Below are 27,037 nucleotides of genomic sequence, written 5' to 3'. Positions count from 1 at the left end.
TAAACAAGAGACATTTATTATCCTCAAAAAGACAGAAATACAAGACACTGGAGATACAGATTCATTATAAAACAAAAAGCATGATCTGAAGTCTCTGGTGTGTGTGTGTGTGTGTGTTTATGACTGGATACCAGTATAATAATCCTCTCACATCAGTGTTAAAAGCTCAGGTTCAGGTCGAAGGACAGATGCGGTCAGTCCCAGAGCTTGATCAGTCCGTCCCAGCCGCAGGTGATCACCTTCGACGTCTCGTGAGGATGCCAGAGCGCGCTGATGCACACCTTATCATGCGCCTTGATCCGATGATAGAGCTTCGTCGTCTTCCAGTCCCAGATATTCAGCTTCCCGTCAGCATCGCCGGAAACCACGTAACTGCAGCGCACACCGAGAGAACCAGTTACAGACAATACAGCAACTATTAACCAGGAGAACATGCACTGCGCCAGAAAACACTGAGAAAAAATATATATGTAACCCATAAATAATTTTAGATACATACATAAATACTGGTGCTGTCAAATGATTAATCGCATTCAAAATAAAAGGTATGCATGTATATATTTAAGAAATGTTTATATATTAAATATATTTATATATAATATAAATTATATGAATATAAAAGTATGCATGTAAATATTTTAAATATATATACTGTGTGTGTTTATATATACACGCATACTAAAAATACACAGGCTTTTGATGATTCCAAATATACATCCATATTTATGCATTGCTCTGAAATGTTTCAAAAAGGTTATTATGGCTTTTTGTTTTATTTTTAATCATTATTTCAGTCAAAACATCATTCTAGCCAAATAAAATCAAACTGAATTAATGTAGTAAAATACATGAAAAATATAGTTGAAATCATCAAGGCATATTTTCCACAACGGTTTTCACTAAATGTAATAATGAAACTTTATCATTTATATGCAGCACCAATATAAAAATACATATTTATGAACATAATGTGCATATGTATTGTCTAGGGCTTCACGATTAATCAAAATAAACACCAAAATATTTTTTTTTCCACTTAATGTTTGAAAATAAAGCCATTAATATTAGTACTGCAATTTTACAGTTGTACTATAAAATAAAAGGGTAATTATTATTTTTTATACCCAATATTTATTTTGTTTTAAACAAATATTTATAATTTATTTAGCAATAATAAAAATAATAAAATCATAACTATTTTGTTTTCATATCTATCAGACCAAATCATAACATGACTATCAAACTATTAAAATATTAATATAAATTAATTATTGCAATTATTAAATATCAATATTAAAATGTTTTTATAATTATTAAATAAATATATGCTGCTCCCCCAAATTGCGATTTTTATTGTTATAAATAAATAAAATTAATATTTTTTACTTACTAGTAATAATAATAACCTTAAGGTGTTATTTTCATATTGATAAATAAAGCGCTTTTTTCCTAAAATTGTACGGCGCTACAAACAAGAACAGCAAACTTGATTATAAATCAAATAATTAGCATTTTAAACTAACTAGTGCTCTTGTGAATTTGGCATCTTGCTGTGGTCTTTAAGACTAAACGGTCAAATAAAAGCACTTTAAAATCATCATCATAGTCACAATGTTGCTTAATTTGAATAATAATATTTCCAGTCCTGCTTCTGGAGCGTTTCAGCAGTTTTAAGCTCTAATCACAGCAGATGAACTGAAGCGAGGTTCACCTCATGTCCGGAGAGAAGTCCACCTGACAGGCGTATCCCGCCACCATGTGACCCTTGAAGATCTTCTTCTTGTTGAGCCGGAATCTGTTCTGCGCTCCGAAGATCAGGATCTGATTGTCCATGGACTGACAGGCCAGCCACTTACCTGAGAAAATAATACAATAAATCAAGATATTACTGCACAGCTCATGATGCAATCAGTTATCGGTTTACTTTCAACCATAAAACAGGGAATAAATCACTCTTTAAATTAACAAATTATATCATTCAGGTTTTAAAATCTAATTAAACAAACTATAGCAAATTAATACAGTCAAATATTTCAAATTGCATTTAAAGACCCAAATGCTTTTATTAATTTTTTCTTCTTCATTGATTTAAGAAATGCCATTAAAGTAGTGCGCCGACAGTAAAATACAGCAGTCGACATGTGAAGTGGATTAAGATAACTGTCCTAATACAAAAACACATTTTGGTTTCAGGTTTTAGGACAACTTTGATGAAAGGTTGAGATCCACTTCAAATGTTGACTAGTTTACCATCAATTAAATAATAATTAAAACATAAAACAGGAAATAAATCACTTTTTAAAATGGACAAATTAATAGACATTTAAAACTGTTTTTGAATCATTTGCGCAGTTAAAACAAAACAAAAAAAGCATCTTTAAAATGAAAAATAAATAAACATAAAACTGTTTATTCAATTCATACTTTAAAATGTAATAAGTATAGTAAATAAAACCATAGCTGTATATAAAACGGTATAATTAATATTAAAATAAATGAACGTTTTAAATTGTATTTAAAAACCCAAAAGCTCTGATTTATCCATTTTTTAATCGACTTAATTTTACTTTTTATACCATCGATTAAAAATAAAAAGGAAATAAATTTACTTTTCAAAATGGACAAATTAATAGATATTTACAGTGGTTTAATTAATCTTTTAAAATATAGTTAAAATGAATAAATTATAAATTAAATCATTTTTGAATTCAAAAACGAACCATTCATGTCTTAAAACCTAATTAAGCAGTCATAACTATAGTAAATTAATAAATATTAAAACAAATAAATTAACATTTTAAATGACACAAACCCAAATGCTCTTCTTCATGCTAATGTTCGGCTTATATTATGACTCTTGGGAATAAAAATTACTTTCGACTCAATTTTAAGTTGCTATTGAACAATAAAGGACCATCAATTAAATATTTAGAGTTATTTAACAGTCTTGAAATATGGTTTTGTCGAAGGTGCTGTTTTTATGGCTGCTCTTTAAACAAACAGTGCTAAAAATAAAGCTAAACAATTCTATGTAAGTACTAGTTAACCTCACTAATCAACTAGTTAGTTACTGGACGGCTATTAGCTGAGGTTCGAGTGAGTGTAATTGAGCTCCAGAGTGAAATCTGAATGATGGATTATTGACGGAGTCAGAAGACGTCACTCACCGTTGGGAGAGAGCGTGACCGCAGGCATCGAGTGCATACTGGGCTCAGCGATGTACTTGAAGTCCACAGGAATATCCCTGATAAAATACAGATCCATTAAAGCATGAAAACATGCTCTGCAAGCAGCAGCTCTGTGTGTTTTATGTGCAGATGTGTTCAGACACACACTGATGGAGGTTTCACTAGTGATATGAAAATATTAATAGCACTGCTTTTGAAATTAATGTGCCAGTTGCCATGGAAATTATCAATTTTACATACATACGGAGCACATACATATATATATATATATATATATATATATATATATATATATTTGTTTTTTAATGTATATTTGTTTAGAAAAAGTACAAACAAAATACATACACACACACATCCATGAATAAGAAATTATGATTTTTTTTAAAGAAATTATGATTTGATATAACAAAAAATTACATATTTTTTTTATTCATACAAATTGTACAAAAAAAAATCTATAACAATGCAAAAAAAAATACACATTTATTTATAATTTAGGATAAATCCTTTTTTTTCCAAATATAAAAACAATTATATATTTGTAAGGAAAGAATATAAAAAAAATATATATATTTTTCTTTTTTACATAAATACACACACCCAACATAAATACACACAAAACAAATATTTGTATTTATAATAAATAATAATAAAACTTTTTAATTGCTAAAATAAGTGTACGTACGTACGTGTATATATATATATATATATATATATATATACACACACACACACACACACACACACAAACATCTATCTTTACAAAAAAATGTATTCTATGAATATGAGAAAGTACATATACACTTTATTAATAAGAAAACAATTGCATAGAATATTTAATATTATTTATTTATTTTCTAAATAATAATAAGATTTTTAGAATTGTGATTCAGCTTTATTCTCTTTTGAATTTTAGCCTGAAATCTGACTCGAGTATCTCTTTAACCACAAAGACGTGTCAAAAGAAACCAGTTTCCTCCATTACGGACTGTAAGCGTGTAATAAATCTACATACAGTATTCATCAGCTGAAGATCTGCACTAAACACACTCAGAAACACTCTTGTTTCTAATCCGTCGTCTCGCTCTCTTTCGTCTGTGAGGTTTGTAATCCATCTACGACAGAGCAAACGCCTCCAAACTGGAGCAGAACATCGACACCTGAGGCCCAGCACACGATACGGGACCAGAACAATCCCTCGAGAGCACAGACCGGCCCAAAATAACTCACCGGACACCAGAACCAGAGCAAAACACGGCTCTGATGACCTCAAAAACCTGCCGAGGAAACTGGAGATACAGCAACCTCAATATTTGGTTTGGAGGGACGAATCACTGAAACAATCTCATTAATATGGACTTCTCCTTTTAATGGATCTTCATCCTGATGAACCGAGATCTTCTAGTCTGTGCTGTTTTCAGTTGATTCATGAACACTAAACATCACTCGTAGCTCGTTTACTGTGCAATAATCACAAGAAGCTTTGTTGTCTGTTTTGATATGAAACAAATTGTCTCAGTTTATGACAATAAATAGTAAATGTGGACATCAATAAAACCATGTGTGACCAATAACGTCACATTTACCACACAAAAGTAATTTAATGACCATAAACTCAATAGTCAGCTAGAAACTCTAGAGAATATCACTATATTACATATTCATTATATTCTTATTTAACCTGTTCTTCAATATTTATTGTATACACTACCAGTCAAAAGTATTTGAACAGTAAGATTTATTAAAGAATTCTCTTGAATATTTTTATTAATAATAATAAGCAGTAAATCAGTATATTAGAATGATTTCTGAAGATCATGTGACACTGAAGACTGGAGGAATGATGCTGAAAATACAGCTGCACATCACAGAAATAAATTACTCTTTAACAGATATTCACATAGAAAACAGCTGTTTTAAATAGTAAAAATATTTCACAATATTACTGCTTTTGGTGTATAATATCAAATAAATGCAGGTTTGGTGAGCAGAAGAGAATTCTTACAATTCAAAAACTTTTGACTGGTAGTATATCTGCATAAATCGATCATGAAAACAAGTTATTAAAGCTGGGGTAGAAACAATTATTTCATTAAAACGTTGATTGAAAATCTGCCTGAAGTGCAATTTAAATGTTTATAAGCAACTCTGTTTTTGAGTGTGGATTATTAAATAAATGTGATATTTAATTATTAAAATTTTTGTATTTAAATTAAATGAATTGGTTTAAAACAAAGGTTTATCAGTCTTATTTGAATATAACTGAGAGACTATTATAGTTTTTATTAATATACTGAATCATTTTTAGACTTTTCTTTTAATTTTTACATTAAGAATTTTTAAATCTTTATTTTTATATATATATATATATATATATATATATATATATATATATATATATATTTTTTTTTTTTTTTTATTTCAGTTATTTTACTATAACAAGCTTAACTAAGTGAAAAAATGTTGCCTTTGCAATTAGCGGAAAAAAGTTTATAGTTTTTATATTATACAAAGTTTTTATACATATTTTTTTCAGTTAACATTTTATTTTATTTCAAGCAACAAAAAATGTTTTTTAACGGTTTTAGTTTCAGTTGTAGTTTTAGTTAACTATAATAATGCTGATGTTGATTTATTTTCCTTTTTCTAACCTGTTGAAAAGTATCTGCAAAGAATTAAACTAAAATGAACGGATCACTTTTCACCTCAAAAATCAGAAGATTAAAAAAATAAAAAAGACATTTGTAAAAAAAAAAAAAGTGCTGCTTGTTTTAAGGACCATTAAGACACTGCAACATTATCTTCATGGTATTTATACAGAAAATCTCAAATCTGATCATATCTGAGTAGGGTTGGGTATCGTCTGAATTTGATCAATGCCGATTCCGCTTATCGATCCTTTTCGATTCCAATGTGATTAAATGTTTTTTCTCTTTTTGCAAAACCTTTAGTAGCAGCTGAATACCATGAACAAAAATCAACAGGCTACATAAAAACTGGACTCGTTTAAGAGCTGTTTGTGTGCAAAATAGAGCTGTGTGACATAAATTGAGTTTTTTTTAAAGGGAAGTTGTGGTTCTCTCACGATTCTGAAGAAAAACATTATACAACTAAACAAAATCACATGTAATTTATGAATGATTCAATGACTCACTCAAGATTTACTTGTTTCACTGAATAAATAATCTTTCCATTGATGTATGGTTTGTTATGATAGGACAATATTTGTCTGAGATACAACTATTAGAAAATCTGGAATCTGAGGGAGCAAAAAAATCTAAATATTGAGAAAATCTCCTTTAAAGTTGTTCAAATGAAGTTCTTAGCAATGCATATTACTAATCAAAAATGACGTTTAGCTATATTTACAGTAGGACATTTACTAAATATCTTCATGGAACATGATCTTTATTTAATATCCTAATGATTTTTGGCATAAAAGAGAAATGTATAATTGTGACCCATACAATGTATTGTTGTCTATTCCTACAAATATACCCCAGCGACTTAAGACTGCTTTTGTGCTGCAGGGTCACATATCTGAGAGGTTAACCTGTGAGCACAACTCCTTGTTAATCAAGAGCAGCACTCACTCTGTGGATTTAATGTGAATTTCAGTAATGAAGTGTCTCCTCACCACTCCCAGACGCGCAGGCTTTTGTCGTCGGAGGTGCTGACGAAGCGCCGGCTCTCGTCCACGAAGGTGATGGTGTTGACGGCACCGAGGTGTCTGTCGTACTCCTGAACAACCTCACCGGAGCGGATATCCCACTGCACACAAACACACTCACATCAGTCAACAAAACCCAGAGATGCAAACAGGTGAGGGAGGAAAAAAGGTGAGAACATTGCGTGGATCAGGGGCTTATTTTAAAGATTTTTGCTTTACATGCTCATGTGTAGTTACTTTAAGATATTTTTTAAATGTTTTATTACCTTATGTCCAAAACTGTAATTTTTCACACCAAACAATTATAAATAAACAATAATAATAACAATGTAGACCCTTCCCTCCTCATAAAAACACTTTCTCATTGAATCGAAGCAAATCTCATAGGTGACCTATTTTGATCTCAAGTTTGCATCTATGAAAACCAGAAAAACAAACGCATTACTTTCATGAAAAAACATTATCTGAAATAAAAACTGTACTTTAACGAGCTACTAAAATACTAATACTGGAATAAAAATGATATTATATAATATACACTAAATAAAATGGAAGAAAAATGCTCGACTAAATTACTAAAACTGAAAAAGATTATTAAAAAGATGTAGACCTACAAAAAAAAGTTCACAGCTAAATAAAAAAGTAAAATAAAAATACAGACATTGAAGTCATTAAAAATACACAACCAAGTCACAAAAATTAGAATAAAAACTAATTAAAATGACAAAAATATACAACTAATTACTAAAACTGAAATAAATTAATAAAATGTATATAGACATTTAGAAAGGGAATATGAATGGCAAAACAAACAACTAAATTACTAAAATTTGAATAAAAACAATTTAAAAACAAATTATATTTACATTTAGTCATTTAGCGGATGCGTTTATCCAAAGTTTTTTTTAAAGAATAGAATTAGAATAGAGAGTTCTAGAGTTAGAGGGTCAAATAAAGATGTGTTTTTAGCAAATTAAATTAAAATGACAAACACAACGAAAGTAATAAAACTGAAATAATTTTTTTTTATTATATAGACATTTAAAAAAGTGCATTACTAAACTAGATGACTAAAGCTGGAATAAAAAAAAGAAAGAAATACATTTAGACATTAAATAGACATTAAAACACAACTTTGTTACTAAAAATGAATACAAATTATAGAGATTAAAAAAAAAAAAAAGAATTAAAATGTCAACATAATACACAACTAAATTACTAAAACTTAAAATAATATAAACATTAAAAATTAAAAAACACTACTAAATTAATTGAAAACCTAACACATAAAAATAAAAACGAATTGAAAATACTAATAAAATCTCTAAAAGCATCTCAATGATACTGAAGTAAGGCTGTATTCGGTCCTGTAAAGTGCTTATGACACAAAGCGTTAAATAAGATGCACATGAGCGTCCTCATCATGAATATGAGCTGGAATAGCATTAATAAAATAAAATAATGAAATATTGACACTCAGCTCTGGTTTGGTACCTGGACGATCTTCTTGTCTGACATCCCAGCGACAAACAGGTTCTGTTTGTCCTCATCCGGGTTGAACTTCACGCAGTAGGGAACCTTTTTGTTGGTGAAGCGGGCGATGCACTGACCTAAACGAGCAGAGGAGATTCGTTAGGACTGGTCGACCGATATTGGGTTTTTGACAGCCGATGCCGATATCTTGGAAAGCAGGGTGGCTGTCAAAATTAACGTGTTAATACAATTAACAAAAAGCAAAAAACACCAGCTTGCTCTATACTTTTTCTGTTCTGTTTTCTTTTTATTATATAATTTAAAAATAAAACTTGCTACGTGTACGGCGTTAAGCTAACCGAGACTTGTTATAGCACTTGCATATTATTGCTCTTTTGTTGATTTTGATTGCTTCTATTGTCCTTCATTTGTAAGTCGCTTTGGATAAAAGCATCTGCTAAATTACTAAATGTAAATGTTAATAACACATTAACGCAAATTAATTTTAACGCATTTTAGTAAATCTTACTCACATTTTCTTCATGATTAAACTGATTTTAAAAAAATTGCTCAAAATTATAATCGTAATGATTTGAGAAATTTACTTTTGCATTTCAGGTAGGGGTGTTCAATATGTCTCCACGATCTGCTTTTGAAGAAATATCATAGTATCGTGCTACGGCATATTCTATGTTACGCTCACGGGACACTGCACTTATTCACAATCACAAAAGTACATTATTTGCGTGTGCTATAAAGCCTTGCCGGATAAACTTTTCATTCGAGCACTGGTCTGACGAACTAAAAAACCTGTCTAACAGCACCTGATTATTCAACTAAGTTATCTTTTGAACTAATACGGTCAAAACACACAAGGTTTACATATAGACTCAGTTGGTTATGTCTAAAATTTTATTTGCTGTTTGTTGATTTTTAAGTATAAAACTTGAAGTGATTTATGTGTCGGTTCTTTTTGAACATCTCCAGCACATTTGAACAATATTGTGATAATACTGATAACCGTGCTCATTTTGGTCACTATAATCGTGATGAGAACTTTTCATACCGTTACATCCCTAGTGGACCAGCAACTGTTTGGTTTTCCACGTTCTTCAAAATAGCTTGTATGTTCAGCAGAAGAAAGAAACTCATTTTGAGTGAGTAAATGATGGTATAAATATAAAACACTATGACAGAATCGACAGACAGGTGACAATTTTTATTCTTTAATGTTAAAACAACAAAACACAAAGAATAAAAATAACTCTACTCTTGACTGAAATAAGAGTTTTATTGTTATATTTGTTCATTCAATTTCTTGAATGCTTCTGCTAAATACACCTATTGTACCTGAAAATAAAGCACTGCTTATTTTATTTGTATATTATGTGTATTTGTAATGTGCATCTTTGTCATTATTTTATATTTGTTATTAAAAAATAAGAACAAAGATTTTTTATCTTTGCCCACTTTGGCCTAAACATCCACCATTCTTTTGTTACCTTAAAAGGCTTTGTCTTTATAATAGGGAAATTAGTTTGGCTGTACTGTGCAGACAAAATAGTAAAACCAACATGACAAAGAATCGTGATATTATATTTTTGCCATATCACCCACCCCTAATTTCAGGTATTGCACTTTCTCCAGTAAGCACAAATCAATAGACTGTAGACTCATCCACATGGCTTATTTGACCTCATCTAGTGTACTGATTTATTATAGGCTTTTTATATATAAATGAACCAAAGACTTATGCACTCTCTCTGTCTACACTATGAAAACTGGTAAAACAAATGAACACTAGTGTGAAGCTCTCACCTGTCTCGGAGTCCCAGAGTTTGAGATATCGGTCGTAGGCGGCGCTCAGGAACTGTGTGCCAGTGTTGTTGAAGCAAATGTCACGCACAGCTTTACTGTGACCTGCAGAGACACCAGACATCAGTCAGACCCGCATTCACACTCATGTTCAAAGAATTCTCTCAATGCTTTTGAAAGAAGTCTCTTACGCCCACTAAAGATGCATTTATCTGATCAAATATACAATGAAAACAGTAATATTGTGACAAAAAGAGTGATATTTTGAAATATTGTTACAATTTTAAAGTATTATTAACCGTTGACAGACATATATACAGTAGTCAACATTTGACGTGGATCAAAACCTTTCATCAAAATTGTCCTAAAAGCTTTCTTGTCTAAGGACAACTTTGATTAACTATGATTAAATATACACACCTAACATAAAAATCGATACAAATTATTTAGACATTTAAAAAAAAATAATAATAATTACTGAAACTGAAAATCCTTAAAATGACAAAAATCACAATTAAATGACTAAATCAGTAATAAAATTAGTAATAAAAAGTGAAATTATTACAATTTAAAATAGCCGTTAATTAATATTACTCAGTACTTAATGTATAATTACACTGTGACAAGGACACCTTAAAATAAAGTGTAACCCAATAACATTATTATCTGAGAGTTATTATACCAGAATTACAAAAATTAAAAGTTGAGTAAAACTGTATGTGAAAATAAAAGTAAAATAGTATAATAATGCTTTACTCTGACAAACTGATTTAAATTCTTGTGATAATTTTTGTATGATTATTATATTAAAATTATAACTATTACATTATTCCAAGACTTTAAATTCTTGTATTAATATCTTGTATTCTTGTTCAATAATAATAATAATAATAATATAATCTTCATCATCGTGATTATTATTTAGCTATTATAGATTACATAATATTCTAACAGACTGTTTAAATTGTGTTTTTGCATGATAATTACTATAATAATAAATTATTCTGTTTTAGATTATGTAATATTATATTGTTCTAACAGACCGTTTTAAATTATTTTATTTCTGCATAATAATAATGATAAAATATTAAATTATTTTACTATCTTAGATTGCATAATATTAGCCAAACAGACTGTTTTAATTATTATTTATTATTAATATTGTTCTTATTTTGCTATTTTAGATTGTATAATATATTATTATAACAGAATGGTTTAATTACTCGCTTTTTTTTTTATCATCCCCCCCCCCCCAATTTAGGTCGCATTTAGGTCCATAGATGTTCTACTAAAACAAAAGTTTAAGTCATAAAAACATAATATTGAGCCCAGAATGTCAAGTCCTCAATATCAGTCTCACAAAGGTTTAATGAAGCTGAATGAATGAATGAATGATGACGTCTCATGAATCTCATTCATTCTTGTCCTGTGTGTCTCCTGTGCTCATGAGACCAGAGCAGAGAAGATAGACTCAAGACTCACCAATAAACGTCCGCGCACATCTCCTGTCATTATAAACCTCCCACAACTACAAGACAAGACAAAAACAACGTCAGCACACATGGACATTGCATAAATTAATGTATGAAGTAAAGTATCTTTCAGATGCTGTAACTGGCCATAAAATCTGCTTGTATAATAATAAAAACAATTATTATTGTTATTAATATTACACAATAATTAGAAATATTTAGACAAATGTTTAAAAGAGTCAGTAAAACAGTACATCAACAACTACAACAGTAAAAGTAATAATTATTCAATTTTACTGTTTTAAATTATTGTATCTTTGTATAATAATTATTCATATTAATCATTTAAACATTATATTATTCTAACAGACTGTTTTAAATTACTGTATTTTTGCATTATTATTATTATTACTATCATCATGACCGTTTTATTCTAAAAGCCTTTTCACTTTTTACATCATATACATTTTTACATTACATTTAATTTTTTTAATTATATGAATGTATTGCATTAATATCAATTATATTAATCTAAAGATTTATATAATCATATTTTTGCATTATCATCACGATATTAACAATAATTATTATTTTGCTTTATTCTAACAGTCTGTATAAGAATCGTATTATTATTATTAATTTTATTACATTCATAGTTATTAACAACAAAAACAGTACAATACAATAATAAATTACTTTTGTTTCACCAATAGACTGCATTAAATGCTAGTATTATATGAATAATAATTATTAACAAATATAACTATTATATTATTAGATGAACAGACTACTAAAGACTATTATTATTAAAGAATTTGAAAAAAATACATGATTTAAAACAGTCTTAGATGAAGTAAAGAACAGTTTTGCGTAACAGGTCATAATCTTGTCCTGCAGTGTAACTCCCTGAAAGAAATGTATTTTGAGCGTCAAGCTGAGTGTTTGAGCTGGAGATCTCACCTTGATCTTACAGTCCATGGAGCAGGAGAGCAGGAGATGACCAGACACCGGGAACAGACGGATGGCGCTGACCCCCTGCAGACAGAAGACCATACGACCATCAGAGTCAGTGTGTGTGTGTGAGGAGTGAATACTGATGCCATGAGGTGCAAACACACACTGAGAGCCTCATAAAGCAGCATGAACTCCAGCCACACACAAAACCACCACTGCTTTGCACTCTATGATGATGATGATGGACGGCTGATGTTGTGAGGAAAAAGAAATCGCCGAATCCAGTCATAAAAAGGGACTTTATTCAAGATTCAAGAGTTTTATTTGTCACATACACAATTATACAGAGTATAACCAGCAGTGAAATGTAGGTCAGGTCCGCTCCAAGGACAGTGCAATTATAAAGTATACAAATATTAAGAGAAGAAAAGTAGTTGCCAAATGCACTTTACTGTGCATTTGGCAACATTTGGATGAATAGATCACAATAAGGGCTGTGCAATAGTCACTTCATTTCATCTGATCAAACTGTCAGCAGACACACAGCAGAAACTCCAAGATCTTCACTACTTTGGTTTAAATTAAGTATATTACTATGGTTCAACTGAATGTGCTTCTTAAAGTAATAATAACAAAAAAGGAAGACATTTTTCTGTAAAATAAAGAGGGGAATTTGGAAAAAAATCAAATGTGACCCATTCATTTTTGTTAAGCTTGTAATAAACCATTTAAACTGAATCAAAAAAAATCAGAAAAATAAAGGGAATTTGAGAAAATATAAAGTGGATTTCACAGGGCCCTAAAAATTTTAAATAAAATTTTAATAAAAATTTAATTTGTTAATAAATCGTTTCATGATTTCAGTTAATCAAATTAAACCATTAAACAGAATTCAGAAGAATTTTAACAGAAATAAACAAATAAAAGGAATTTGGGAAAAAATTTAATGGATTTCATAAGACAATAAAAAAAAATTATTTTTGTTTATAAATCGTTTTCAATTCTGGATGTTTCATGATTTCAATTAATAAAATTTTGCTTACTAAAACTTAATGGAAAAATAAAAAAGGAATTTTGGAAAAAAACAGGTTTCATAGAGCCCTAAAAAAATGTTTTTGTTAATAAATTGTGTTTCATAGTTTCATTTAATTTCATTTTGATTACTAATATTTAATTTAACCATTAAAACAGAATCCAGAAAAACCAAACATTCTGGATCCCGCAGGGCCCTACCTTGGTGTGTCCGGTCCAGACATGCAGCTGTTTCTTGGGCAGGTAGCATTTGTCTGGGATTTCCGCTGAGCGCAGGTTGATGCCCACGTCCTGAGGAACGTGCAGGTACGAGCGGCCCTGATAATCGTACGCATCTTTAACTGCAGCGAGGGAGAGAAAGTGGTTTAACATCAGACCGAAGACACGTTTAGCTGCATGCATGTTGTTGTTGTGTATCGTACTGTGCAGGATGGTCTTCTCCTCCGCTGGAGCCTCTTCTTCATTCTTGCCTCTCTTCTGTCTCTTGGCTATGATCTCGTCCAGCTCTTTCTTCTCATCCTGTCACATCAAAACAGGATTAAACAACCGATTAGTCTGTAATAACAGGTTAAAGGTGAATTAGGGCTGGGCAATAATTCAATATCAATATGTACCGCGATATAATCTTTTTTCAATAATGGTGATATTATTTTTAAAGTTTTTTTCTTAATGGTGTTCATATCAATATCGAAATTATACCGTATTGACCGAAATTAAGAAATATATTGTGATATAAATTTTGGCCATATCGTCCAGCCCTAAGGTGAATTCAGATTTTTAGCTAGAAAAATTACATGATGGCATCAATCTGGTGACAATACACAGCAATCTGATGGTTAAAGGGTCCTAAACAAATATTACACAGAGAATGACATGAATAATGGTAAAAATATATTACACGGATTTACTCTGGATCAATTTTCATTCAGATATTGCTATATAAATTATTAAATTGCTATATTAAAGTGTTTTCTTGTCAAAAGTATTCCAATATTTTATTTACAACCCATTTGATCATAAATCGATTAATCTCATCATAAACTGAAGGTTGTGAACGTCTCACCTCTGAGGGTTTGGCCACGTCTTTCTCATCCTGGTATTTGGCCCAGGGGCCGAGGAAGCTGTCGATGTCCGCCGCATCTCCACCTTTCACCTTCTTCCTCTTCTCCGGCTTCTTCGCTCCCGCCTCAAACGCCATCAGCCCTAGAGCAGGAACAGTAACAGCATGAATTAACAACAGTTGGATTACATTCAATACACACATTTAAAGGCTGTTGTAATTTATTTAATAGCTTTAATGTGTTTTACATGAGACTGACTTGTTATTTTATTTACTCATAAATAAACAGTACGCGTGTGTATTTATATACACTTCTGCTCAAAGGTTTGGGATCAGTAAGAGATTTTAATGTTTTTTAAATGAGTTTCTTCTGCTCATCAAGGCTGTATCTATTTGATCAAAAATACTGAAAAAAATTATTTTGTGAAATATTATTGCAATTTAAAATAAGGAAAGAAGGCAGATGCTGATCAAACCTTTGTTTTTCTCTGCTTCTTCTACGGCTCCAATGTAGCTGTTGGACGAGATCTGACTGGTGTCCACAGACGGGTCCAGAGCGTAACCTGATCATAATCAACAAATCACACACATTTGATATCAATGATACACGTTACATGGATGATTACAGACAGATTTGAAAAGCTACACTACCAGTCAAAAGTTTTTAAGAAGTCTCTCCTGCTCACCAAGCCTGCATTTATTTGATCCAACATACAGCAAAAGCAGTAATACTGTGAAATATTTTTACTATTTATAAAAACTGCTTTCTATGTGAATATCTGTTAAACTGTAATTTATTTCTGTGATGTGCAGCTGTATTTTCAGCATCATTACTCCAGTCTTCAGTGTCACATGATCTTCAGAAATCATAATAATATACTGATTTATTATCAGCGTTGAAACTGTTCTGCTGCTTCATATTTATATGGAAACTGTGTTTCTTTTTTCTTTGATTCTTTGATTAATAAAAAGTTTAAAAGAACAGCATTTATTCAAAATATAAATATTTTCTAACAATAGAAGTCTTTACTATCAATTTGATCCATTTAACACATCCTTGCTGAATAAAGTTTATTTAACTTTCTTTAAACTTTTTTAAAGTATCTTTAAAAAAGAAAAAACAATTTCTGACCCCAAACTTTTGAATAATTTATATTGTAACAAAATCTCTATTTTGAATAAACACTGTTCTTTTTAACTTTTTATTATTTTTTTAAATATCACAGGTCTAAAAAAATACAGTATATATAAAAAAAATAAAAAATAAAAAAGCAGTACAACTGTTTCAGAATCAGAATCAGAAAGAGCTTTATTGCCAAGAGTGTTTGCACACACAAGGAATTTGTCCTGGTGTTATGAGCTTCCAGTACAGAAAGTACAAACATAGTGCAGACAACATATAATTAAGGTGATAAAGAACACTAATGAAGAGAATATACAATAATTAAGAATAACAATAGTAATAAAAATAAAAATATACAGAAAAGAGACATGACCATAGACAGAACTGTGAATGTGCATGTGTCCTATGTACAGATGAAGGTTTGATGGGTTATTTACAGATGTACAGTACCGGGGTGTGTTATGTGTTGTTCAGGTGGGATACGGCCTGGGGGAAAAAACTGTTCTTGTGTCTGGCTGTTCTGGTGCTCAGTGATCTGTAGCGCCGGCCAGAGGGCAACAGTACAAAGAGAGAGTGAGCCGGGTGTGAGGGGTCCAGAGTGACTTTCTTAGCCCTTTTCCTCACTCTGGAGGTGTAAAGTTCTTGGAGGCTGGGCAGAGGGGCACCGATAATTCTCTCAGCAGTCCTAACTGTCCGTTGTAGTCTTCTGATGTCTGTTTTGGTAGCTGAACCAAACCAAACAGTTATAGAAGAACATAGGACAGACTCGATGATTGCAGAGTAGAACTGTTTCAGCAGCTCCTGAGGTAGGTTGAACTTCCTTAGCTGGCGGAGGAAATACAGCCTCTGCTGGGCCTTTTTCGCAATAGAGTCAATGTGATTGTCCCACTTCAGGTCCTGAGAGATGGTGGTGCCCAGGAATCTGAATGACTCTACTGAAGTCACAGTGCTGTTCATGATGGTGAGTGGGGGGAGAGCAGGGGGGTTTCTCCTGAAGTCCACTATCATCTCCACAGTTTTGAGCGTGTTCAGCTCCAGGTTGTTAAGACTGCACCAGACAGCCAGCTGCTCAACTTCCTGTCTGTAAGCAGACTCGTCACCGTCCTTGATGAGGCCTATGACTGTAGTGTCGTCCGCAAACTTCAGGAGCTTGACAGAGGGGTCCTTTGATGTGCAGTCATTCGTGTAGAGGGAGAAGAGCAGTGGGGAGAGAACGCAACCCTGAGGGGCGCCAGTGCTGATGGTGAGAGTCCTGGATGTGAGTTTGCCCAGCCTCACTAGCTGCTGCCTGTCTGTCAGGAAGCTGGTGATCCACTGACAGATGGAGGAGGGCACAGAGAGCTGTCTCAGTTTGTCTGAGAGAAGGTCAGGTATGATGGTATTGAAGGCCGAGCTGAAGTCCACAAATAAGATCCTTGCATAATTCCCAGGTTTGTCGAGGTGTTGCAGGATGTAATGCAGTCCGATATTGACAGCGTCATCCACAGACCTGTTTGCTCTATAGGCAAACTGAAGAGGATCCAGCAAGGGTCTAGTGATGTCCTTCAGGTAGGCCAGGACCAGTCTCTCAAGTGACTTCATGACCACAGACGTGAGTGCGACAGGTCTGTAGTCATTAAGTCCAGTGATTTTGGGCTTTTTGGGGACGGGAATGATGGTGGAGCGTTTGAAGCAGCGGGGAACTTCACACAGCTCCAGAGATCTGTTGAAGATCTGTGTAAAGATGGGGGCCAATTGGTCAGCACAGACTTTTAGACAGGCAGGTGAAATACCGTCTGGTCCTGAAGCTTTCCTAGATTTCTGTTTTCTGAAGACCCGGTTCACATCCTCTACACAGACTTTAAACGCAGGTAGAATGGTGGGGGAGAGAGTAAGGGGGGTTGCAGGGGGGGAAGGTGAATGTGTGAAGTGCAGATCAGAGTGGGTGTTGGGTGTCAGTCTGGCCTTTTCAAATCTGCAGTAAAACACATTGAGATCATCAGCCAGTTGTTGATTCTCCACAGACTGTGGGGGTGGTGTCTTGTACATGATGATGTTCCTCAGACCAGTCCATACCGACGCCGGATCGTTGGCTGAAAGTTCTTTTTCCAACTTCTCAGAGTAGTTCTTTTTAGCCACTCTGATCTCCTTTGTTAGTCTGTTCCTGGCCTGGTTATACAAGATTTTATCCCCACTTCTGTAAGCGTCCTCTTTGGCCTGACGAAGCTGTTTGAGTTTCCCAGTAAACCACGGTTTATCATTATTGAATGATAAGAATGTCCTGGTGGGGATGCATATATCCTCACAGAAACTGATATATGATGTTACAGTCTCTGTGAGCTCATCCAGATCGGTGGCAGCGGCTTCAAAAACAGTCCAATCAGTGAGGTCAAAACAAGCTTTTAAATCTTGCTCTGCTTCATTAGTCCATCTTTTGACAGTTCTTAATACGGGCTTAGAAGATTTGAGTTTTTGCCTATAGGTCGGTATGAGATGAACCAAACAGTGATCAGAGAGCCCCAGAGCTGCCCGTGGGACAGAGTGATATGCATCTTTAATTATTGTGTAACAATGATCCAATATATTACTGTCTCTGGTGGGACATGTAACATGCTGTCTGTATTTTGGCAGTTCGCGGGAGAGATTTGCTTTATTAAAATCTCCAAGAATGATTAAAAAAGAGTCCGGGTACCTTTGCTCTGTTTCAGATATTTGTTCAGCCAGCTGTTGCATCGCGGCGCTCACGCACGCGTCCGGAGGCACGTACACATTCACGAGAATGAAGGAGGAAAACTCTCGGGGTGAATAGAACGGCTTACAGTTTATGAAGAAGGCCTCCAAATTAGGAGAACACATCTTCTTCAGAGTTGTTACATCTGAACACCAACCTTCATTTATGTAGAAACATAGTCCACCACCTCTCGTTTTCCCCGTTAGCTCCGTGATGCGGTCTGATCTGAACAGCTGATATCCCGGCAAATGAAGCATGTTATCCGGGATGTTTTCACTCAGCCAGGTTTCAGTGAAGCACAATGCAGCAGAGTTTGAAAAGTCCTTATTTGTGTGGGTGAGGAGAAGTAGTTCATCCATTTTGTTAGGAAGGGATCGGAGATTCGCTAGATGAATGCTTGGGAGCGCAGTTCGGAAGCCGCGTTCGCGGAGTTTAACCAGCGCGCTTCCCTCTTTTCCGTCTGAGCGCGCGTTTGACTAGGACCGCTGCCCCTCCGACCAAAACATCCAACAAAGCGTCTGAATAATCAAAAACCGGAAAAAAATTGTCCGGTGTGTGTTGCCTTATGTCCAGTAGTTCGTCTCTGGTAAAACTGACAGTAGGAGAATGACTAAACACAGAACAAACAAACAAAAACAACAAAAGTACGGGAGCGTTCCACACCACAGCAGCCATACTCGGCGCCATCTTGAGGTTGAAGGATATCACCAGTTACAAGTCAACATCCCCCAGCACTCTGGAGAATCAACACCTGGCAGACGACTTAAATTATTTTGTCGTTTTGAAAGATCACCCCACACCAGCCCGGTGTGTCACCAGCCTGCCTAAAAATCTGTGCTGAGCAGCTGGCCCCCATCTTCACACAGATCTTCAACAGATCACTGGAGCTGTGTGAAGTCCCCTCATGCTTCAAACGCTCCACCATCATCCCCGTCCCAAAGAAACCCAAAATTACTGGACTTAATGACTACAGACCTGTGGCCCTAACGTCTGTAGCCACGAAATCATTTGAAAGACTGGTTTTGGCTCATCTGAAGGACATCACTGGACCCCCTGCAGTTTGCCTACAGAGCAAACAGGTCTGTGGATGATGCAGTCAACATGGGACTGCACTTCATCCTGCAGCATCTGGACAGACCAGGGACTTATGTGAGGATCCTGTTTGTGGATTTCAGCTCCGCTTTTAACATCATCATCACGGAAACCATTCAGAATAAACTAACCCAGCTCTCCATCCCCACCTCCATCTGCCAGTGGATCAACAGCTTCCTGACAGACAGACAGCAGCTAATGAGGATGGGAAAATTCACATCCAGCACTCGTACCATCAGCACTGGAGCTCCTCAGGGCTGCGTTCTCTCCCCACTGCTCTTCTCCCTCTACACCAACGACTGCACATCTAAAGACCCCTCTGTCAAGCTCCTGAAGTTTGCAGACGACACCACACTGATCGGCCTCATCCAGGGCGGTGACTAGTCTGCTTACAGACAGGAGGTTAAGGAGCTGGCTGTCTGGTGCAGTCTTAACAACCTGGAGCTTAACGCGCTCAAAACTGTGGAGATGATCGTGGACTTCAGGAGAAACCCCCCTGCTCTCCTCCCACTCACCATCATGAACAGCACCGTGACTGCAGTGGAGTCATTCAGATTCCTGGGCACCACCATCTCTCAGGACCTGAAGTGGGATATTCACATAGACTCCATTGTCAGGAAGGCCCAGCAGAGGTTGTACTTTCTTCGCCAGCTGAGGAAGTTCAACCTGCCACAGGACTTACTGAAACAGTTCTACTCCGCCATCATTGAATCCGTCCTCTGCACTTCTATAACTGTCTGGTTCAGCTCAGCTACCAAATCTGACCTCAGAAGACTACAGAGGGTAGTCCGGACTGCTGAGCGAATCATTGGTACAACCGCCCCACTCTCCAAGAACTGTACTTATCCAGAGTGAGCAAAAGGGCTGGTAAAATCACTCTGGACCCCTCACATCCAGCACACTCCCTCTTTGAACTGTTACTGTGCGTTCACACCGCCGGCGGCGAGAGCGTCAAAGTGGCCGGAAGTCATTCATTTTCAATGTGAGCCGGCGGCAAGCTCCGGCGAGAGCGGCGCGGCGAGTCTTGGGCGGTGAGAGCGTCGAGGAGAGTTGAAATCAGGTCAACTTTATGGTAATGAGCTATGACGCGGTTGGGCGGCAACCAATCGGAATGTAGAAGTCCTCCGCTTGAGAGGGTTCCAGAGAACGCAGTCCTGTAAACTTTGGTTCCGACCACATTAGTTCCCAAGCAAAATGGAAGAGAAATTAATTATTGCTGTGGCGGGTTTCCCGATAATATTTGACGTGTCCCTGTTTGTGTACAGGGACATAAATAAATAAAAATTATAGAGGACATTTTCCCGCTACAACGTGTGTTTTTCAGCGGGAATGCAATTTATTTGCTCAAAACAACACCTTCAATCTGGACAGTTTGTAATGTAGGCTGCACACAAATTAATGTTAATTAAAGACCAAGGCTAGTAAATGTCTCCTATAATGTTGAAATTAGACTAGCACTTAACCATGAACACAAATCCACACCACACAAATGGCTTTTAATTGGTTTATTTGGTTAGCAAACATGTAACTACAATTAAGTTCTTTCCATCGATCAATTTCTCACTTTCACATTTCAAATATTAACTTATACTCTACTTGTGGTCAGTCTGCACAAGATCAACCTGCTTGTTTCCTTTGCGGCTCCTTTAAATACAAGACGAGCATACGATCTACGTCAGAGCGTCAGCGCGTCCACGAATCTTTTCTACAGCGTCGCAGTCAGGGCGGCCAGGGCGAATTTTGACGCTCTCGCCGCCGGCGGTGTGAACGCACAGTTACCATCTGGTCGACGCTACAGAGCTCTGAGCACCAGAACGACCAGACACAGGAACAGTTTCTTCCCTCAGGCAATCCATCGCATGAACACTCAACAATAAACGTGGAACATACAACTATAATACATTATCCATTCACCACACTCACTTATTTTATTTTTATTTTCTCATTTCTATATAACTCGAGATGGCGCCGAGTATGGCTGCTGTGGTGTAGAACGCTCCCGTACTTTTGTTGTTTTTGTTTGTTTGTTCTGTGTTTAGTCAATCTCTTACTGTCAGTTTTACCAGAGACGAACTACTGGACATAAGGCAACACACACCGGACAATTTTTTTCCGGTTTTTGATTATTCAGACGCTTTGTTGGATGTTTTGGTCGGAGGGGCAGCGGTCCTAGTCAAACGCGCGCTCAGACGGAAAAGAGGGAAGCGCGCCGGCGCGCTGGTTAAACTCCGCGAACGCGGCTTCCGAACTGCGCTCCCAAGCATTCATCTAGCAAATCTCCGATCCCTTCCTAACAAAATGGATGAACTACTTCTCCTCACCCACACAAATAAGGACTTTTCAAACTCTGCTGCATTGTGCTTCACTGAAACCTGGCTGAGTGAAAACATCCCGGATAACATGCTTCATTTGCCGGGATATCAGCTGTTCAGATCAGACCGCATCACGGAGCTAACGGGGAAAACGAGAGGTGGTGGACTATGTTTCTACATAAATGAAGGTTGGTGTTCAGATGTAACAACTCTGAAGAAGATGTGTTCTCCTAATTTGGAGGCCTTCTTCATAAACTGTAAGCCGTTCTATTCACCCCGAGAGTTTTCCTCCTTCATTCTCGTGAATGTGTACGTGCCTCTGGACGCGTGCGTGAGCGCCGCGATGCAACAGCTGGCTGAACAAATATCTGAAACAGAGCAAAGGTACCCGGACTCTTTTTTAATCATTCTTGGAGATTTTAATAAAGCAAATCTCTCCCGCGAACTGCCAAAATACAGACAGCACGTTACATGTCCCACCAGAGACAGTAATATATTGGATCATTGTTACACAATAATTAAAGATGCATATCACTCTGTCCCACGGGCAGCTCTGGGGCTCTCTGATCACTGTTTGGTTCATCTCATACCGACCTATAGGCAAAAACTCAAATCTTCGAAGCCTATATTAAGAACTGTTAAGAGATGGACTAATGAAGCGGAGCAAGATTTAAAAGCTTGTTTTGACCTCACTGATTGGAGTGTCTTTGAAGCCACTGCCACCGATCTGGATGAACTCACAGAGACTGTAACATCATATATCAGTTTCTGTGAGGATATATGCATCCCCACCAGGACATTCTTATCATTCAATAATGATAAACCATGGTTTACTGGGAAACTCAAACAGCTTCGTCAGGCCAAAGAGGACGCTTACAGAAGTGGGGATAAAATCTTGTATAACCAGGCCAGGAACAGACTAACAAAGGAGATCAGAGTGGCTAAAAAGAACTACTCTGAGAAGTTGGAAAAAGAACTTTCAGCCAACGATCCGGCGTCGGTATGGACTGGTCTGAGGAACATCACCATGTACAAGACACCACCCCCACAGTCTGTGGAGAATCAACAACTGGCTGACGATCTCAATGTGTTTTACTGCAGATTTGAAAAGGCCAGACTGACACCCAGCACCCGCTCTGATCTGCACTTCACACATTCACCTTCCCCCCCTGCAACCCCCCTTACTCCATCCCCCACCATTCTACCTGCGTTTAAAGTCTGTGTAGAGGATGTGAACCGGGTCTTCAGAAAACAGAAATCTAGGAAAGCTTCAGGACCAGACGGTATTTCACCTGCCTGTCTAAAAGTCTGTGCTGACCAATTGGCCCCCATCTTTACACAAATCTTCAACAGATCTCTGGAGCTGTGCGAAGTTCCCTGCTGCTTCAAACGCTCCACCATCATTCCCGTCCCCAAAAAGCCCAAAATCACTGGACTTAATGACTACAGACCTGTCGCACTCACGTCTGTGGTCATGAAGTCACTTGAGAGACTGGTCCTGGCCTACCTGAAGGACATCACTAGACCCTTGCTGGATCCTCTTCAGTTTGCCTATAGAGCAAACAGGTCTGTGGATGACGCTGTCAATATGGGACTGCATTACATCCTGCAACACCTCGACAAACCTGGGAATTATGCAAGGATCTTATTTGTGGACTTCAGCTCGGCCTTCAATACCATCATACCTGACCTTCTCTCAGACAAACTGAGACAGCTCTCTGTGCCCTCCTCCATCTGTCAGTGGATCACCAGCTTCCTGACAGGCAGGCAGCAGCTAGTGAGGCTGGGCAAACTCACATCCAGGACTCTCACCATCAGCACTGGCGCCCCTCAGGGTTGCGTTCTCTCCCCACTGCTCTTCTCCCTCTACACGAATGACTGCACATCAAAGGACCCCTCTGTCAAGCTCCTGAAGTTTGCGGACGACACTACAGTCATAGGCCTCATCAAGGACGGTGACGAGTCTGCTTACAGACAGGAAGTTGAGCAGCTGGCTGTCTGGTGCAGTCTTAACAACCTGGAGCTGAACACGCTCAAAACTGTGGAGATGATAGTGGACTTCAGGAGAAACCCCCCTGCTCTCCCCCCACTCACCATCATGAACAGCACTGTGACTTCAGTAGAGTCATTCAGATTCCTGGGCACCACCATCTCTCAGGACCTGAAGTGGGACAATCACATTGACTCTATTGCGAAAAAGGCCCAGCAGAGGCTGTATTTCCTCCGCCAGCTAAGGAAGTTCAACCTACCTCAGGAGCTGCTGAAACAGCTCTACTCTGCAATCATCGAGTCTGTCCTATGTTCTTCTATAACTGTTTGGTTTGGTTCAGCTACCAAAACAGACATCAGAAGACTACAACGGACAGTTAGGACTGCTGAGAGAATTATCGGTGCCCCTCTGCCCAGCCTCCAAGAACTTTACACCTCCAGAGTGAGGAAAAGGGCTAAGAAAGTCACTCTGGACCCCTCACACCCGGCTCACTCTCTCTTTGTACTGTTGCCCTCTGGCCGGCGCTACAGATCACTGAGCACCAGAACAGCCAGACACAAGAACAGTTTTTTCCCCCAGGCCGTATCCCACCTGAACAACACATAACACACCCCGGTACTGTACATCTGTAAATAACCCATCAAACCTTCATCTGTACATAGGACACATGCACATTCACAGTTCTGTCTATGGTCATGTCTCTTTTCTGTATATTTTTATTTTTATTACTATTGTTATCCTTAATTATTGTATATTCTCTTCATTAGTGTTCTTTATCACCTTAATTATATGTTGTCTGCACTATGTTTGTACTTTCTGTACTGGAAGCTCCTAACACCAAGACAAATTCCTTGTGTGTGCAAACACTCTTGGCAATAAAGCTCTTTCTGATTCTGATTCTGAATTTGCACATACTTGACCTGTACATACATAGTTGTCTATATTATATATTGTGTTTGTACATTGCCTATTTGTATATTATTATTTTATTATCTGTGTCCTGTTGCTGTCTTTCTGTTGCACTGTGGAGCTTCTGTCACTACAACAAATTCCTTGTATGTGTAAACATACTTGGCCAATAAAGCTCATTCTGAAAAAAAACTTGCACTTAACCTTTTCACAGGCATTTTGTTTTCATAGTTAGATATTGTGATGTATCATTATATGATTGTCCAGCAATATATCGATTATTGCAGAATCGCTGTATCGTGATATTATCGTTATCGTGAGGTACCCTGCGATTCCCACCCCTAATCAGAAGCACATTTAAAACCGGAATGCAATTTAATTTCATTCACATGTGTTTCATAAACACATAATACTTTCTGGATCACAATCCGCCATTTTTAACTCAAAGTTGTTACGGACTGCAGCTTTAAATAGTACAAATATTTTAATATTGTATTGTTTTTGCTGTACGTATCAAATAAATGCAGGCTTTCTTTAAAAACATAACAAATCTTACCGTTAAACACTTTTGACTGGTAGTGTACACGAGTAAGAATGACATCTATCTCTCACCAAACGTAGAGAATGTTCTCCTCTGTTGCTCAAACATGAAGTCGTTGACATGAGCCGGTTCAGCAAAACCAGACAGCATGTTCCTCGGGGCGGCCATCTGCTGGGATCTGAACGGGTTTGCCGGTCCAAACTGCAATGAGATGAGAGACCCGATATAAATAAGATGCTCATATCACATATTATACACAATAACTGAAATACACAATCATCAGTCTCACCTCTGGAGCAAACATGGTTTCAAATGTGGGGTTGTAAGAGACTTCTTTGAGTGCTGGATCAAGATGAACCCCGGTTTCTACATCTTCCTGATAAAGACAAGCACAGAAAACAGGATTTTATTTGTTAAATCTGACCCTGGAGCACAAAACCAGTCTTGAGTCGCTGGGGTACATTTGTAGAAATAGACAAAAATACATTGTATGGGTCAAAATATTTTGTTTTACGCCAAAAATCATTAGGATATTAAATAAAGATCATGTTCCATGAAAATATTTAGTAAGTTTCCTACTGTACATATATTAAAACTTCATTTCTGATTAGTAATATGCATTACTAAGAACTTCATTTAAAGGAGATTTTCTCAATATTTCGATTTTTTTGCACTCTCAGAGTCCAGATTTTAAAATAGTTGTATCTCAGACAAATATTATCCTATACTAACAAACCATACATCAATGGAAAGATTATTTATTCAGCTTTCATCTCAAAAAAGGCCGTTATGACTGGTTTTGTGCTGCAGGGTCACATATTGATGAACAGAACAGCTAATATAACCACATTTCACTCGACTGTTTACATACATAAACATATCAGCGTTTATCAAACTATAGTTCGCTTAAAAATCATGTTAACGTCATGAAAAGCAGTATTTTGAGGTTTGTTTGAGGCTAATATTAGTGATGGTAAGCGGCGCGTGTCTTGTTTACCTTCACGGCGACTTCGGGCGCGGCATTCAGCACGGCTATCGTCGTTATACTGCCGGATTTTAACGGCTGGAGATGAGCTAACGCGTCTGGGTCGACTTTCCGCGAACTGGTACCGGATTCGGACTCGTTTTCCGAATCTGAGCCGCTGCCGTACGAAACGAGGGAAGCCGCCGTCGCCGCCATCTTGGATGTTGTTGGTCTTCCGTCAGCGGGTCCTCACAGATCAATACCGTTCACAAAATAATTCTTACTCTTATAATGAATGTCATAACACATATTTATAATTTAAATCGATATAAAATATATATACCACTTTTATATGTCTGAACGTTGATTCAAGCGAGCACAGTTATTGTAGTTAATTAATTAGACGTTTTTATCTTTTAGGACGCGTCCTGAGAGGAAACCGCTCACGAGAGCGCGCACTGCGCTTATACTACATTTATTCTTCTCACTAAACTATAACAACGCTTTTGTTACTTGAACTAAATAAAAAGTTAACTGAAATAAAATTAAATATAAAAGACTTTTAATTTAGTTGCCTGTGCAATATTTCAGATTTTTACTTAGCTTTAACTTGATGTACTAAAATAACTAAAACTTAAATGAAAATACATAAAATATGTATAGCAATGTTTAAATAACCAATACAAAAACACACACACAACACAATTAGAATATAAATTTAAATTAAATGAA

The 27,037-nt window shown here is 36.2% G+C and overlaps 1 protein-coding gene across 1 annotated transcript; it reads right to left on the bottom strand.

The window, feature by feature from the left end:
• LOC306879809 (pre-mRNA-processing factor 17-like) lies at positions 1–26,528 on the bottom strand. Its single transcript, XM_079433007.1, has 15 exons — positions 26,339–26,528; positions 25,631–25,717; positions 25,413–25,542; positions 15,141–15,227; positions 14,668–14,807; positions 14,027–14,123; positions 13,806–13,945; positions 12,579–12,653; positions 11,629–11,674; positions 10,150–10,251; positions 8,353–8,468; positions 6,826–6,959; positions 3,168–3,244; positions 1,712–1,856; positions 1–372 (listed from the first exon to the last, which is right to left on the bottom strand). Exons 1-15 carry the CDS (start codon positions 26,519–26,521, stop codon positions 195–197), a joined length of 1,737 nt encoding a protein of 578 aa, XP_079289133.1. The 5' UTR covers positions 26,522–26,528; the 3' UTR covers positions 1–194.
• Between the last annotated feature and the right edge of the window lie 509 nt (positions 26,529–27,037).

This window comes from Barbus barbus (genome assembly GCF_936440315.1).
Source record: "Barbus barbus genome assembly, chromosome: 14".
Taxonomy (NCBI): domain Eukaryota; kingdom Metazoa; phylum Chordata; class Actinopteri; order Cypriniformes; family Cyprinidae; genus Barbus; species Barbus barbus.
The sequence above is the reverse complement of the archived record's forward strand: the minus strand, read 5'-3'. Positions and strand labels throughout refer to the sequence as shown.

Bases quoted from the DNA above. Each gene is read 5' to 3' on its own strand.
- LOC306879809 (XM_079433007.1), bottom strand. From the start codon at position 26,521: ATGGCGGCGACGGCGGCTTCCCTCGTTTCGTACGGCAGCGGCTCAGAT. The intron at 15,228-25,412 runs GTGAGAGATAGA...GATTATGATCAG, and splicing joins GAGAACATTCTCTACGTTTG to GTTACGCTCTGGACCCGTCT. The intron at 8,469-10,149 runs GTGAGAGCTTCA...CTGCTCGTTTAG, and splicing joins ACTCTGGGACTCCGAGACAG to GTCAGTGCATCGCCCGCTTC.